The sequence below is a fragment of the Oryctolagus cuniculus genome, chromosome 17 (genome assembly GCF_051225735.1).
Source record: "Oryctolagus cuniculus isolate XC-2025 breed Fujian yellow rabbit chromosome 17, ASM5122573v1, whole genome shotgun sequence".
NCBI classification, from domain to species: Eukaryota; Metazoa; Chordata; class Mammalia; order Lagomorpha; family Leporidae; genus Oryctolagus; species Oryctolagus cuniculus.
Window position 1 is genome coordinate 18,627,271 of NC_142883.1, and position 14,037 is coordinate 18,641,307.

Below are 14,037 nucleotides of genomic sequence, written 5' to 3' on the forward strand. Positions count from 1 at the left end.
GCATCATCAAATTAATGACCTTGACACTAAAGAAACTACGCTTTTTTTTCTTGCCATTATCTTGCTGTTCATTTGCAAATTGCATTCCCTTCTCTTGATTAGTTAAGATTGTTTTTCTTTGCTTTCTGGAACAAATTGTATTGTACATGTTCCACAGCTGTATGTGATCTTCAACACTGTCTCCCCCTGCTGGCTGTTCTACACATTATAATCCTTTCTTAATCTCTTTTTTTGTGAATAGCTTTTCAGTAGCCTAATTTAAATTAAAATCATGATTCTTAGCCTTAATGCAAAACACTGAACCTTTAAAGAAAGTAAAAAAAAAAAAGAAGAGTAGAAATCATCCTATAACTTATGAGATCATTTTAATACTTACAGATATTTTAATGCTGGCAATTTAAAAAGATAGGAATCTTCAACAGTTGTCAGAGGATTACGATCAAGATTCCTGAAAAATGCAATGGAATTAAGATTATCTGCCTTTTCCATATGCACAAAAATGTGTGGAAGTTTACACAAAGAGAACTTGTATATTTAAAAAAAAATCATTTTCTGTCTTTACCTATAAATCACCCTTAGAATTCATAAAGCACCCTTCCTTTGGGGACTACCTGTGTCTCTGGAAGAGAAAGTGGAGACAAGAAAGAGAAAAAACTATAGGAAAAAAATGGACAGCAAAGAAAAAAAAATGTGCCAGAGTTTTCAGGTCAAAACCTCAGAAGCAGGGATGGTGTGTGACAGCATTAAGACTCTGGTTGGGATACGCAGGTCTCATATTGGGTGCCTTGGTGTGAGTCCCAGTTTCAGCTCCCAGTTGTGGCTTTCTGCTGATGCAGACCCTTGGGAGGCAGTGGTGATAACTCAGTAGGTTGGGTCCTTTCTCCTCCTTGGAGACCTGGATTGAGTTCTTGGCTCTCAGCTACAGGCATCTGAGGAGTGAACTGGTAGATGGGAGCTTTGTCTGTCTACCTATCCTCTGTCTATCAAGAAGCAAAATAAAACAAATAAAACTTGAAGTCACCACACGGGTAGGAAGCCCTTGCTCTGAAGGAAACACAATTCTGATGTCCTCCATAATTCAAGGTGCTTGCCTCTCATTTTTAGAAATTTTTAACCAATTCATGACTTGGGGCCAGTGCTGTGGCGCAGCAGGTTAACGCCCTGGCCTGAAGTGCCGGCATCCCATATGGGTGCTGATTCTAGTCCTGGCTGTTCCTCTTCCAATCCAGCTCTCTACTATGGCCTGGGAAAGCAGTAGAAGATGGCCCAAGTCTTTGGGCCCCTGCACCCATGTGGGAGACCTGGAAGAAGCTCCTGGCTCCTGGCTTCGGACTGACACAGCTCCAGCTGTTGCAGCCGACTGGGGAGTGAACCAGTGGATGGAAGACCTCTCTCTCTGCCTCTTCTCTCTGCCTTTCTTTTCTCTTACACAAAGTCAGTGTGTAACTCTTTCAAATAAATGAATAAATCTTTAAAAAAAAAATTCATGACTTAATTCACCCATTTAACAACAACAAAAAAGATCCACTCATTAACTCTGGAGCCAGAGAGAAAGGGACAAACCTAAGAGGAGGAACTGGTCAAAGTCATACTCCCTCTCATTTCCTGTTCTGCACCACAGCCTTAGTTACACTGCGTGTTTTCACCTGTTTGCTGTCAGTCTTCTGGACTGTCAGCTCCTTGAGGCAGGGACCACGTGTTGTTGTCATTGCTATTCCTGTGCGTGGCATAATGCCTGAAATGCACTTGGTGTTTAATGTTTGTCGAATAAACAATATGTTTATACATCAATAAATTAATAAATTCATTTTAATGCAAATTTTATTCTGAAATGCTGTAATAGATTTTCTTTTCTGCTTTTTAAAACAAGCAAACAAAAAAATAAAAGAAAGAGGGAGAGGAGAAAGAAAAGAAAATCTCTACTCAATAATTGTTAGTGTACTTTTACAGACTATAAAAATAAGAATTCTTACAGCTGATGCTGATTGGGCTGCCAGGCACCTGTGATCCACATTTTACATTTAATCCTCACAACATTATTACACCATTTTTCATGGGGAAACTAAGGCACGAAGAGGTTGTATAACTGTCCTAAGTCCCCAGGCTGTTAAGAGGCAAAGCTGAAGTGTGAGCTCACTTCTTCCTCCAAAGTCTGTCTTCAACATGTGTGAAGAAAAGGGATTTAAAATGGCTGTCCCGGGGACTATTTCTGTGGCAAAGTGGGCTAAGCTGCTACCTGTGAGACTGGCATCCCGTGTAAGTGCTGGCTCCAGTCCCAGCTGCTTCCAGTCCAGCTCCCTGCTAATGCTCTGGGAAAGCAGCAGAAGATGGCCCAGCTGCTTGGGCCCTTGCACCCACATGGGAGACGTAATGAGTTCCAGGCTCCTGGCTTTAGCTTGGCCCAGCCCTGTTGTTGCAGCCATTTGGGAGTAAACCAGCAGATGGAAGATCGATCTCTCTCTCTCTCTCTCTCTCTGTAACGCTACCTTTCAAATAAATAAATAATTCTTGAAAAAATAAAATGATAGCTGTTACTTTAACCTTAATTTTGAGAGGACTAAATATAGAAATACTTTTCAAACTTCATTAATTTTTTAAGAGAGCCGCAGTGAGAATTAGTTTCTCTTTTTATTCCTATTCCTCTTCCCTAATTATTTCCCATGATTAAATATTTAATTAGTTCATAGCCATTGAGACTAGAGATTTAAAACCATGTTGTAGGTGACATCAGTGAAAACAGAGGAATAAGGACATCTGAAAGTTCATTCCTTGGGCTGGTGCTGTGGTATAGCAGGTTAACCCTCTGCCTGCAAGGCCAGTGTCCCATATGGGTGCTGGTTCAAGTCCTGGCTGTTCCACTTCTGATCCGGCTTCCTGCTCATGGCCTGGGAAAGCATCAGAGGATGGCCCAAGTGCTTGGGCCCCTGTACCCGCATGGAAGACCTGGAAAAAGGTCCTGGCTTCTGGCTTTGGTCTGGCCCCGCCCTGGCCATTGCAGCTATTTGGGGAGTGAACCAGCAGATGAAGGACCTCTTCTGTGTATAACTGTGCCTTTCAAATAAATAAATATTAAAAGAAAAAATCACATCAATAACCTAAACTTCCACCTGAAGAAATTAGGAAGAAAAACAAAAAAGCCCAGCAAACTAAATCCAAAGCAAGAAGAAGACACAAAGATTAGAACAAAAATAAACAAAGAGAAAAAAAAAATAAAAAGAAAAACAATAGAGAAAATCAACATAATCAAAAATAGTTTCTTTGAAAAGATCAACAAAACGGAAAAAACTTTAGTCTACAAAACAAGAAAAAAAGACGCCTCGATTTATTGAAATCAGAGACGAAGTGGGGGCGGCGGTGCTGTGGTGCATCAGGTTAATGCCCTGGCCTGAAGCACCGGCATCCTATATGGGCGCTGGTTCAACTCCCGGCTGCTCCACTTCTGGTCCAGCTCTCTGCTATGGCCTGGGAAAGCAGAAGATAGCCCAAGTCCTTGGGCCCCTGCACCCACGTGGGAGACCCAGAGGAAGCTCCTGTCTCCTGGCTTCAGATCAGTGCAGCTCCGGCCATTGCGGCCATCTGGGGAGTGAACCAGTGGATGGAAGACCTCTCTCTCTCTCTCTGCCTCTCCTCTCTCTGTATCACTCTGACTTTCAAATACATAAATAAATCTTAAAAAAAAAAAAAAAACGAAAGGGGACATTACTGTTGACCTTATAGGCATTGAAAGGATTATAAGGGAAAACTATGAATACTGGATGTCATTCAGTTAGAAAACGTGAATGGAATTGAAACATTCTTTTTTTTTTTTTAGAGATTTATTTACTTATTTGAAAGGAAGAGTTACAGAGAGGCAGAAGCAGAGAGAGAGAGAGAGAGAGAGAGAGAGAACGCTTCCATCTGATGGTTCACTCCCCAAATGGCCGCAATGGCTGGAGCTGGGCAAATCAGGAACCAGGAGCTTCTTCCAGGTCTCCCATGCGGGTGCAGGGGCCCAAGGACTTGGGCCATCCTCTGATGCTTTCCCAGACCATAGCAGAGAGCTGGATGGAAGGTGGAGCAGCCTGGACTCAAACCAGTACCCATGTGGGATGCTGGCACTGCAGGGGGCAACTAACTTGCTGCACTACAGGCGCTGGCCCCGGACACTTTTTTAGAAGGACACAAACTACTGAAACTGACTTGAGGAGAATTAGCGCATCTGAATAGATCTATATCAAGTAAAGAGATTGAGGGTCCGGCATTGTGGTGCAGCAGGGCAAGGTGCCATTAAAGATAACCATGTCCCATGTTGTGGTGCTACAGATCAAGTCCTGCCTCTGCTTCCAATCCAGCTTCCTGCTAATGTGCATCCTGGGAGGTAGCAGATGATGGCTCAGCTACTTGGTTCCCTGCCACCCATGTGGGAGACCCAGATGATGTTCCTGGCTCTTGGTTTCAGTCTGACCCCACCCTCAGCTGTTGGAGATATTTGGGGAGTGAACTAGATCAATTTTCTCTCTCTCTCTCTCCCTCTCATTCTGCCTTCCAAATAAATAAAAATAAACTTTAAAAAAAAGTTAAGGGGCCGGCGCCGGGTTCACTTGGTTAATCCTCTGCCTGCAGCTCCAGCATCCCATTTGGGCACCGGGTTTTAGTCCCGGCTGCTCCTCTTCCAGTCCAGCTCTCTGCTGTGGCCTGGGAAGGCAGTGGAGGATGGCCCAGGTGCTTGGGCCCTGCACCCGCATGGGAGACCAGGAGGAAGCATCTGGCTCCTGGCTTCAGATCGGCATAGCTCCGGCTGTGGTGGCCATTTGAGGGGTGAACCAACGGAAGAAAGACCTTTCTCTCTGTCTCTCTCTCTCTCTCACTAACTCTATCTGTCAAATTAAAAAAAAAAAAAGTGATTCATTTAGTAATCAAAAAACTTCCCACAAAGAAAAGCTCAAGACGAAATGCCTTCTCACTGGTGAAATCGGTGAAATAGTTAAAGTCCTTCATGAAATCTTCCAAAACATAGAGGAAGACAGAACATTTCCTAACTCACTCTGTGAAGCTGGTTTTACTGCGATACCAAAATCAGACAAAGATATAACAAGAAAAGAAAAATTACAGGTCAGTATCTCTTATGAATACAGATGCCGAAGTCCTCAACAAATTCAGCAAATCGAATTCAACAAAGTGTTAAGAAAGACTATAGACTATCACCAACACAAATGTGAAGTTGGTTGAACAAATAAAAATCAATCATTGTATATGCTGTATTAATAGAAAAAATAAAGAAACATGATCATCTCAATACATGTAGTAAAAGCATTTAAAAGATACAATATGCTTTCACTATAAAAACATCATTAAATTAGGATCAAATGGAGAGCAGCAGTGAAAAACCCATGGCTAACATCATACTGAATTGTGAAGACTGAAAGATTTTCTCCTAAGATCAAGAACAAGGCAAGGAAGTCCTCTCTTACCACTTCTATTCAGTGAGATTCTAGCTGGGAATTTAGGTGGAGAGAAAAAGACATCCATATAGGAAAGAAGGAAGTAAAAGTATATCTGCAGATGACGTATTCGTCTTATGTATAGAAAACTATGACGAATCCATACTCAAGGGAAAAACTATTAGAGCTAACACATGATTTCAGTAATGTTGCAGGACACAAGATCAGTATGCAAAAATAAGTTGAATTTCTATAGACTACCAATTATCTGTTATGAAAATAATATTAAGAAAACAATGTCATGTACAGTAGTCTCAAAAAGGAAAATACTTAGGAATACATTTAACCAAAAAGTTAAGACTGAAACTTCAACATGTTGTTGAACAAACTTAAAGAAGATCTAAGAAAATGGAAGAACAGCCTGTGTCTATGGATCAGAAAACGGTACTGTTAAGAAGGGACTGTCCTCCAAATTTATCTATGGTTTCAGCACTTTTCCTATCAGAATCTAAGCTGGCTTCTTTACATAAATTGACAGATTCCTATGATAATTCAAGGGACCCAGAATAGCCAAAACAATGTTTAAAAAGGACAAAGTGATAGAACTCAAACTTCCCAATTTCAAAGCCCGGAGGCAAGCATTTAGCCTGCCAGTTAAGATGCTGGTTAAAATGCCTGCATCCCATATCCAGTGCCTGGGTTTGATGTCTGGCTCTGGCTGCTGACTTCAGCTTCCTGTTAATGCAGACTCTGGGAGCCAATAGTGATGGTTCAAGTAATTGGGTTCCTGCTACCCGTGTGGGAGACCTGGATTGAATTTCCTGATCCCAGTTTTGGCCTGGCCCAGTCCTGGCTATTGTGAGCATTTGAGGATCAAACCAGCAGATGAGCATTCTCTTCTCTGTCTCTAAAGAAAAAAACAAAAGCCCACAAGAAAACACAATTCAAATCTACAGCAATCACAGTATGTATGGTACTGGAGTAAGGATCGACATATAAATCAATGGAATAGACTTGATAGTCTAAAAATAAACCCTCACACTTATGACCAATTGATTTTTGACAAGGGCATGAAAATAGTGCTGGGACAACTGGATATCAGCATGTAAAATAATGAAGTTTGGCCCCTATACCTTATACATGTATAAAAATAAGCTCAAAACATATAAAATACCTCTGTGTAAAAGCTGAAACTATAAAAACTCAGGAGTAAATGCTCATGGCCTTGTATTAGGCAATGGTTTCTTAGATATGTCATTAATTGTATAAGCAATCAAAGAAAAAATAAATTGGATTTTGTCAAAATTAAAAATGTTTGTGCATCAAAGGACACTGTCAAGAAAATGGGGGCAGGTGCTGGCACAGCAGTTGAGTTGCTGCTTGGGATGCCCACATCCAACATCAGAGTGCCGAGTCGAAGTCCTGGCTACTCTGCTTCCAATCCAGCTTCCTTCTGGTGTGCACCTTGGGAGGCAGCAGGGGGTGGCTCAAGTATCTAGGTCCCTGCTGCCACACGGGAGACCTGGACTGAGTTCTCGGTGCTCCCAGGATAAGCCTTGCCCAGTCCTGGCTGTTGCAGGCTTTACAAGAGTGAACCAGCAGATAGAAGTTCTCTCTGTCTCTCTCACTCTCTATGTCTCTCTGCCTTTTAAATAAAATTAAAATTAATTTTTAAAAGCAGGTAAAAAGATAACACAGTATGGAGAAATATTTGTAAATCATGTATCTGATGAGGGTCTAGAATCCAGAATGTCCAGAATATATAACGAACTTTTACAACTTAATAAAAAGGCAAATAGATCAATTTTTTTTTGACAGGCAGAGTGGACAGAGAGAGAGAGAGACAGAGAGAAAGATCTTCCTTTTGCCGTTGGTTCACCCTCCAGTGGCTGCCACGGCCGGCGTGCTGCGGCCGGCGCACCACGCTGATCCGAAGCCAGGAGCCAGGTGCTTTTCCTGGTCTCCCATGGGGTGCAAGGCCCAAGCACCTGGGCCATCCTCCACTGCACTCCCTGGCCACAGCAGAGAGCTGGCCTGGAAGAGGGGCAACCGGGACAGAATCTGGCGCCCTGACCGGGACTAGAACCTGGTGTGCCGGCGCCGCAAGGCGGAGGATTAGCCTAGTGAGCCGCGGTGCCGGCCAATAGATCAATTTTAAATTGGAAAAAGGATTTGAATTAACATTTATTTAAATAAGATATAAATGACCAACATGCCCATAAAAATATGCTCAACGTCTTAAGTCATTAGGAGAATGCAAATCAAAACCACAACGAGATACTACTTCAGCCACTCACTAGGATGGCTATAATCAAAAAGACATACGATGACAAATGTTGACAAAGACATGAAGAAATTGGAACTTTACTACTTGACAAGTGGGAATGTCAAACAGTGCAACCAGTGTGGAAAAGAGATGGGTGGTTCCTCAAGTAAGTTGATCACAGAGTTACCATATGAGCCCGCAGTGTGACTCCTAGGACACACTCAAGAATAAAAACACAACTGCACAAAAAACGTGCACATGCATGCTCATAGCAGCATTGTGCATGATAGCACCGACGTGGAACTAACACACGTCTGTTAGATGATGACTGGGTGAGCCGGTATCGTGGTCCCTCTGCACCACTGAGAATTACCGAGCGTGAAGGGACAAAGCACTGGTGTGTGTTACAGCATGGATGAACCTCGAAAACAACATGCTATGTGAAAGAAGCCAGGCACAGAAGGCCACATACTGTGTGACGCATTTATATGAAATATCCAGAACAGGCAATTCCAAAGGAACAAAAAGCAGATCAGTGGTTCCCCGGGCCGGGGTGGAGGGAGAGACAGGCAGTGACGGCTTCCTGGCACAGTGCCTCTTTCTGGGGTGATAAAAATGTTCTGGAACCAGATAATGCAGATTGTTGCACAGCCTTCTGAATGCACTAACCACCACTGAACTGTACTCTTTATACTGATGCATTTTAGAGCATGTGGATTTTATCTCAATTTAAGAAGAGTTGTGTGGGGAACAACCCGGACTAGACTGTTACTGGAATTAAGACTTATTCTATGCATCTGCTCTCCCACAATATGGCGCTGGGAGAGAAGAAAACAGTTTCTACACAGCTGCCTCCAGTTCAGCCAATAAACTGTAGGACTTGCTCCTGATTGGAGAGCAGCGTACTCGGCGTGTGGGCAGCCGAGTTAGGATTGGCGGAGGAGGACTATAAAGGAGGAGAGAGACGGCATGCACGAGGAACATCTAAGGGGAACGCCTGTGCAGCCCCCGAGAGAGCCGGCCGGCGGTGTGCCGCTCCCCTGCGGAAGTGGGGAATGTGGCCAGGGGGAACCGCCCTTCCACAGAGGTGGAAGGGATAGTAGCCAACCCGGGAAGAACCAGCAGCAAACCCGGGGAGGGCCGAACAGACGAAAGAACAGCGCAGGGTCCTGTGTCGTTCCCCCACGAAGACGGGGAGCGACATAATGGTGCCGTGACTCGGATAGGAAACCTAGGATGGATAGGAAACTTAGGAGGGAAGAAACGGGAAGAAGTGGGAAAATACCGGAGAGAGAGACTAGCAAAGAGCCTAGGTGCCGGAAGAAGCTATTGAAAGCCTAGGCATAGACTCGGATATGGACTGTGGGAAAGAAGTTAGGATTGAAAGCGAAAGTGAAAGCTTTCATAGACTGGGATGCGGACTATGGCGGGGAAGCTAGGAGATTGAAAGCGAAAGTGAAACCTGGAGGAGGCTTGGACTCGGATACGGACTGTGGGGAGTAGCCAGGAGAAATGAGAGGAATATTGTTGGAAGAAAACTTAAGGAAACATACCGGGTAGAGAAAAATGTTAGGGAGGATGAAGCCGCGAGTGCAGGCCGAGGCGGAGACATAAGCCACCTTGGAATTCTTCAAGTCACCCCGGGGAGCAAGAGGCGAAGATCTGGAACCAGAGGCAGAGACGTGGGCCGCCAGGTTGAAATTCGCCAGGTTAGTCCGGGGAACTTGGACTGAATGCCGGTGGTGGCGGAAACATTCGCGGAAGCCACCGCGTGCAGAGAGAGCACGGGGCGTGAATAGATAGGGAACGCGGGGCTGGCGCGAGGCCGTGGTTCAGATGCGAAGGGGCGTGGAGACCGCAGAGTGTGCGCGCGAAGCCGAGCCGCGCAGAGCCGGGAGCCCGCCGGCGGGGCGAGGCGCCGGGAAGCCGCGCAGAGCCGCGAAGCCGCGCAGATGAGAGAGGCGCGGGCTGAAGCGGCTCAGAGCCGGAAAGCCGCCGAGAAGCGGCCTCGGGGCGGGCACCGGGAAGCAGCGGGGATAAGAGAAACAGAAGTTTAGAAGTAAAATGAGAGAAATAGGAATGCTGGAAGATAGAAGTAAAATGGGAGAAATAGGAATGCCCGGAGATAGAGAAATAGAGAAATAGAAAGGCCTCCCCTCAACATGGCAATAAGAAAGCTTGGATTCGGTCTGCCTGATTAGGGAGGCGGTGAGCACCTGCGGGCGGCTAGCAGCTTATGCGCTGCAGGTCACCGAAGACAGGCACGAATTAACATCAGTAAGGCCTCCCCACAATACCGCAATTAGAAGGCTTGGATTCGGTCTGCCTGATTAAGGCGGTAAGCACCAGCAGGCAGCTCGACCAGAGTATGAGCTGCAGGTCACCGAAGATAGGCACGAACCAACACTAATAAGTCTCCCCCACAATACGGCAATGAGAAGGCTTGGATTCGGTTTGCCTGATTGTTAGGGCTTGTAAGCCCCTGCAGGCAGAGCAGAGCATGCGCTGCAGGGCACCGAACACAGGCACGCATCAGCGCCTAAAAACCTCCTCACAACATGGCGAAGAGAGGACCCGAATTCGGTTTGCCTGATTGATAGGACTTGTAAGAACCTGTGGCAACTCTAGCAAGCAGAGCAGAGTGTGTGCCGCGGGACACCGAAGACAGGCGCGTATCAACGCCAAAAAAATAAAAAGAAAGGGGGATCTGTGGGGAACAACCCGGACTAGACTGTTACTGGAATTAAGACTTATTCTATGCATCTGCTCTCCCACAATATGGCGCTGGGAGAGAAGAAAACAGTTTCTACACAGCTGCCTCCAGTTCAGCCAATAAACTGTAGGACTTGCTCCTGATTGGAGAGCAGCATACTCGGCGTGTGGGCAGCCGAGTTAGGATTGGCGGAGGAGGACTATAAAGGAGGAGAGAGACGGCATGCACGAGGAACATCTAAGGGGAACGCCTGTGCAGCCCCCGAGAGAGCCGGCCGGCGGTGTGCCGCTCCCCTGCGGAAGTGGGGAATGTGGCAGGGGGAACTGCCCTTCCACGGAGGTGGAAGGGACAGTAGCCAACCCGGGAAGAACCAGCAGCAAACCCGGGGAGGGCCGAACAGACGAAAGAACAGCGCAGGGTCCTGTGTCATTCCCCCATGAAGACGGGGAGCGACAGAGTTGTAATAGGGGCCAGCACTATGGCGCAGTGGGCCAAGCTGCCGCCTGCAGTGCCAGCATCCCAAATGAGCGCTGGTTCAAGTCCCGGCTGCCCCACTTCTGATCCAGCTCTCTGCTATGGCCTGGGAAAGCAGTAGAAGATGGCCCAAGTGGGAGATCTGGTTGAAGCTCCTGGCTCTTGGCTTTGGATCTGCCCAGCTCCTGCTGTTGCAGCCATTTGCGAGTGAACCAGCAGATGGAAGACCTTTCTCTCTGTCTCTCCCTCTCTCTGTCTGTAACTCTATCTCTCAAATAAATACATAAATCTTTTTAAAAAAGTCTGTAATACATAAAGCACAGGTGCCAGAAAAAGTCATGCGGGGAGTGGGAAAAGAAGAGACTTCCGTGGGGCCAGGGTCAGTGTGGGGCTGAGAGCCACATAGCTTATTCTTGCCTGTGATCTCCCCTATTCTAATACATTCCTCCAGATATTTTTAGAGCATAAACTTATGACACTAGTTAATATTTAATATGTGTAATGGAATAAAAGAATATATCACATGCCTGCTTAGGCATGGTTTCTCAGATTGAACTTTGAACATCTTTCTTTTTTTTTCCCGGCACTAAAACCTCTAAGATCACCAGTGGCCATTGTGCAAGTAGGCTCCTCCGCCTCTACCTCTCTGCTTCCCACTTTCCTCAGCCATAAGAATGATGGTAGGCCGACACTGCGGCTCACTAGGCTAATCCTCCACCTTGCGGCGCCGGCACACTGGGTTCTAGTCGTGGTCGGGGCGCCGGATTCTGTCCCGGTTGCCCCTCTTCCAGGCCAGCTCTCTGCTGTGGCCAGGGTGTGCAGTGGAGGATGGCCCAAGTGCTTGGGCCCTGCACCCCATGGGAGACCAGGAGAAGCACCTGGCTCCTGCCTTCGGATCAGCACGGTGTGCTGGCCGCAACGCGCCGGCCGCGGCGGCCATTGTAGGATGAACCAACGGCAAAGGAAGACCTTTCTGTCTGTCTCTCTCTCTCTCACTGACAACTCTGCCTGTCAAAAAAAAAAAAAAAAAAAAAAAAAAAGAATGATGGTAAAGCATTAAGTAGCCAAAATAACTTTACAGGTTTGCTGTTATCCTTCCCCCAAATTATCCCAGTTCTCTAGTACTTCACTCTTGTTTTTTTCCTCTCGCTCGCTCTTAGTGCTCACATTCTTGGCACAAGATTGATGGACTGCAGACAAGCCAGTGTGCGATGTGCTTGGTCTGAATGAGGCATTGCCTCTCTACGCAGTAGAGGCCTTCACTTCTAAAATCACTTCTAAAACCAACGAAGTGACAGAGGATTTTTTAAACAGTAAGCCATCAGTCTGGACTCATGTAGGTGAATGAAGGGGAGGCCTAAAGAGAGAGTCCAGTTAACATTTATAATTATCAACCACTGCTGGTTTTCCATAACATAGTTCATTCTAGAATTCGGCTGAGATTTGATTATTATGACGATTCAGGATGGCCCGTCACCAGGAAGCTCTGGGCCCGTCTTTGACGTGGATTTCAGATTCACGACAGACTGAGCCGCCACACTGCTCACTGTACAATCAGCGTCTGTCAGTAACACAGGTGTCATTCCAGAGGGGACGTACGGGGCTGCAAGTACATGACATGGGAGCAAAGACAGAGTTTGCTGGGCCTGAACCTTATCTAATGTGGGAAATCTGTAATAAAACATGGCAAAATTATGAGTATAAAAATTGCTACGGCCCCTCCCAGGACCTTGGAGGAGGCCTCTGCAAGTGCAGAGCCTTGAAGCTTAGGCTCCACTCAACTCACAGCGAATCCACCTCAGCTGGACTTTTTAGGCCTTTTGCAAAGCAGGGAAAGTGTTGTTTCAACTTATGAAACCCCAGTCATATTGGTCCTAAGATCACTGGCATCTTCCTGGACAATGGCCTTTGAGGAGCGAGGCGATAGACTTGTATATCACAATGGCAAATGTTTCCTAAGCAAATTAGCTTTAATACATTATGGGACCCCAAAGAAAGGAGACCAGCCCCCAACATACACGTGGTGTATTGAGACCATTGTGCCAATCTTTGAAAGCAACTGCTAGTTACATCCAGATCACGTGATATAGGAATTAGTTTCCTGCAGCAGCTAGCTCTGTGAAGCAAATGCCTCTGTCTTTTGCTTAAGATGAACACGGAAACCCGAGATAAACAAACTGGCGCCTCCTCTACTGCGCATCATCCCTAACGCACCTGCTCCTACTTTGCCCCTCTCTTTGAGCCTGCTGTACGGATGCTAGCGTGGCTCTCACCTGTTCTCCCATCAACATCCAGTCCTCCTCCTTCTGGTATGAAACGGTCTTGCAAACAAAGCTTCTGTCCCAATGTGTGCGTCCAGTGCTTAGCGCAGCACCTGGCACTCAGTGAGTGGCTTTGAGTGATTCATCACTTTTTATGCCCTGTGCTTCCATGGGTTTTTCCACCTGTGTTGCCTACACATAACCATAGTGAAACTCGGATCCTTAAGAAGGACTGTGCTGTGGACTACTTGGTTTGGATGGTGAGTTGAAGCCATTTCTGTTGGTACCACCAAACCTCTTGGTGGAGGGGTCTAGGGAGGAAGCTCTCTGGTGAGCGGACAAAGGAAAAACAAACTCTCCACATTCATCCCCAAGTTACGCTCCCTCAAATGAGTGAGGGGAGAGAGGAGGCCACACAGCCAGGATCTGCAGAAACTGTCAGTTCACATCCAGACTTCTGAACCCCTCCCTCGAACCCAAAATGAACTGTGAAGTTGGGTTTCTGAACCACAGGACAGGTGGATACTCTTTTCCCAAGTCAGGCTTAGAGGAGAGTCTTTACCTTGAATCTAAAATCCACCCCCCGTAAGGCCATGACCATCACAGAATTGTTGAGCTGAAAGGGAATAAAAGCCCCACTTTTTGTTGAGGTGTTGTCAAAACGTGGAATCAGGCTACAGCAATGTGTCACTTCTCATACCACAGCTTTACCTAAACACTACCTTTGCCTGCTTCAAGGGTTCCTACTGCCCACAGATCATTCATAACTTCAGAGATAAATACCTCTTAGGAAAAAAACTGATCTGGGTGACTGGGGAGAGAAGTGCTCTGTGTTGAATTTTCAGTCATTCTTTCTGCTTTATTGTTTGAAAGAAACAGACACTGAGAAAGTGCCGGCACCTT

At 46.1% G+C, this 14,037-nt stretch overlaps 1 protein-coding gene across 1 annotated transcript in view; it reads right to left on the minus strand.

Annotated features, from left to right (window-relative positions):
• The window catches only part of LOC100350776 (leucine-rich repeat-containing protein 37A2), a 44,932-nt gene that overhangs the window by 22,782 nt on the left and 8,113 nt on the right, over positions 1-14,037 (minus strand). Inside the window, exon 5 of the mRNA XM_089318023.1 lies at positions 377-448. Coding sequence (XP_089174149.1) covers positions 377-448 — 72 coding nt within the window. The remainder of the gene's footprint in view (positions 1-376; positions 449-14,037) is intronic.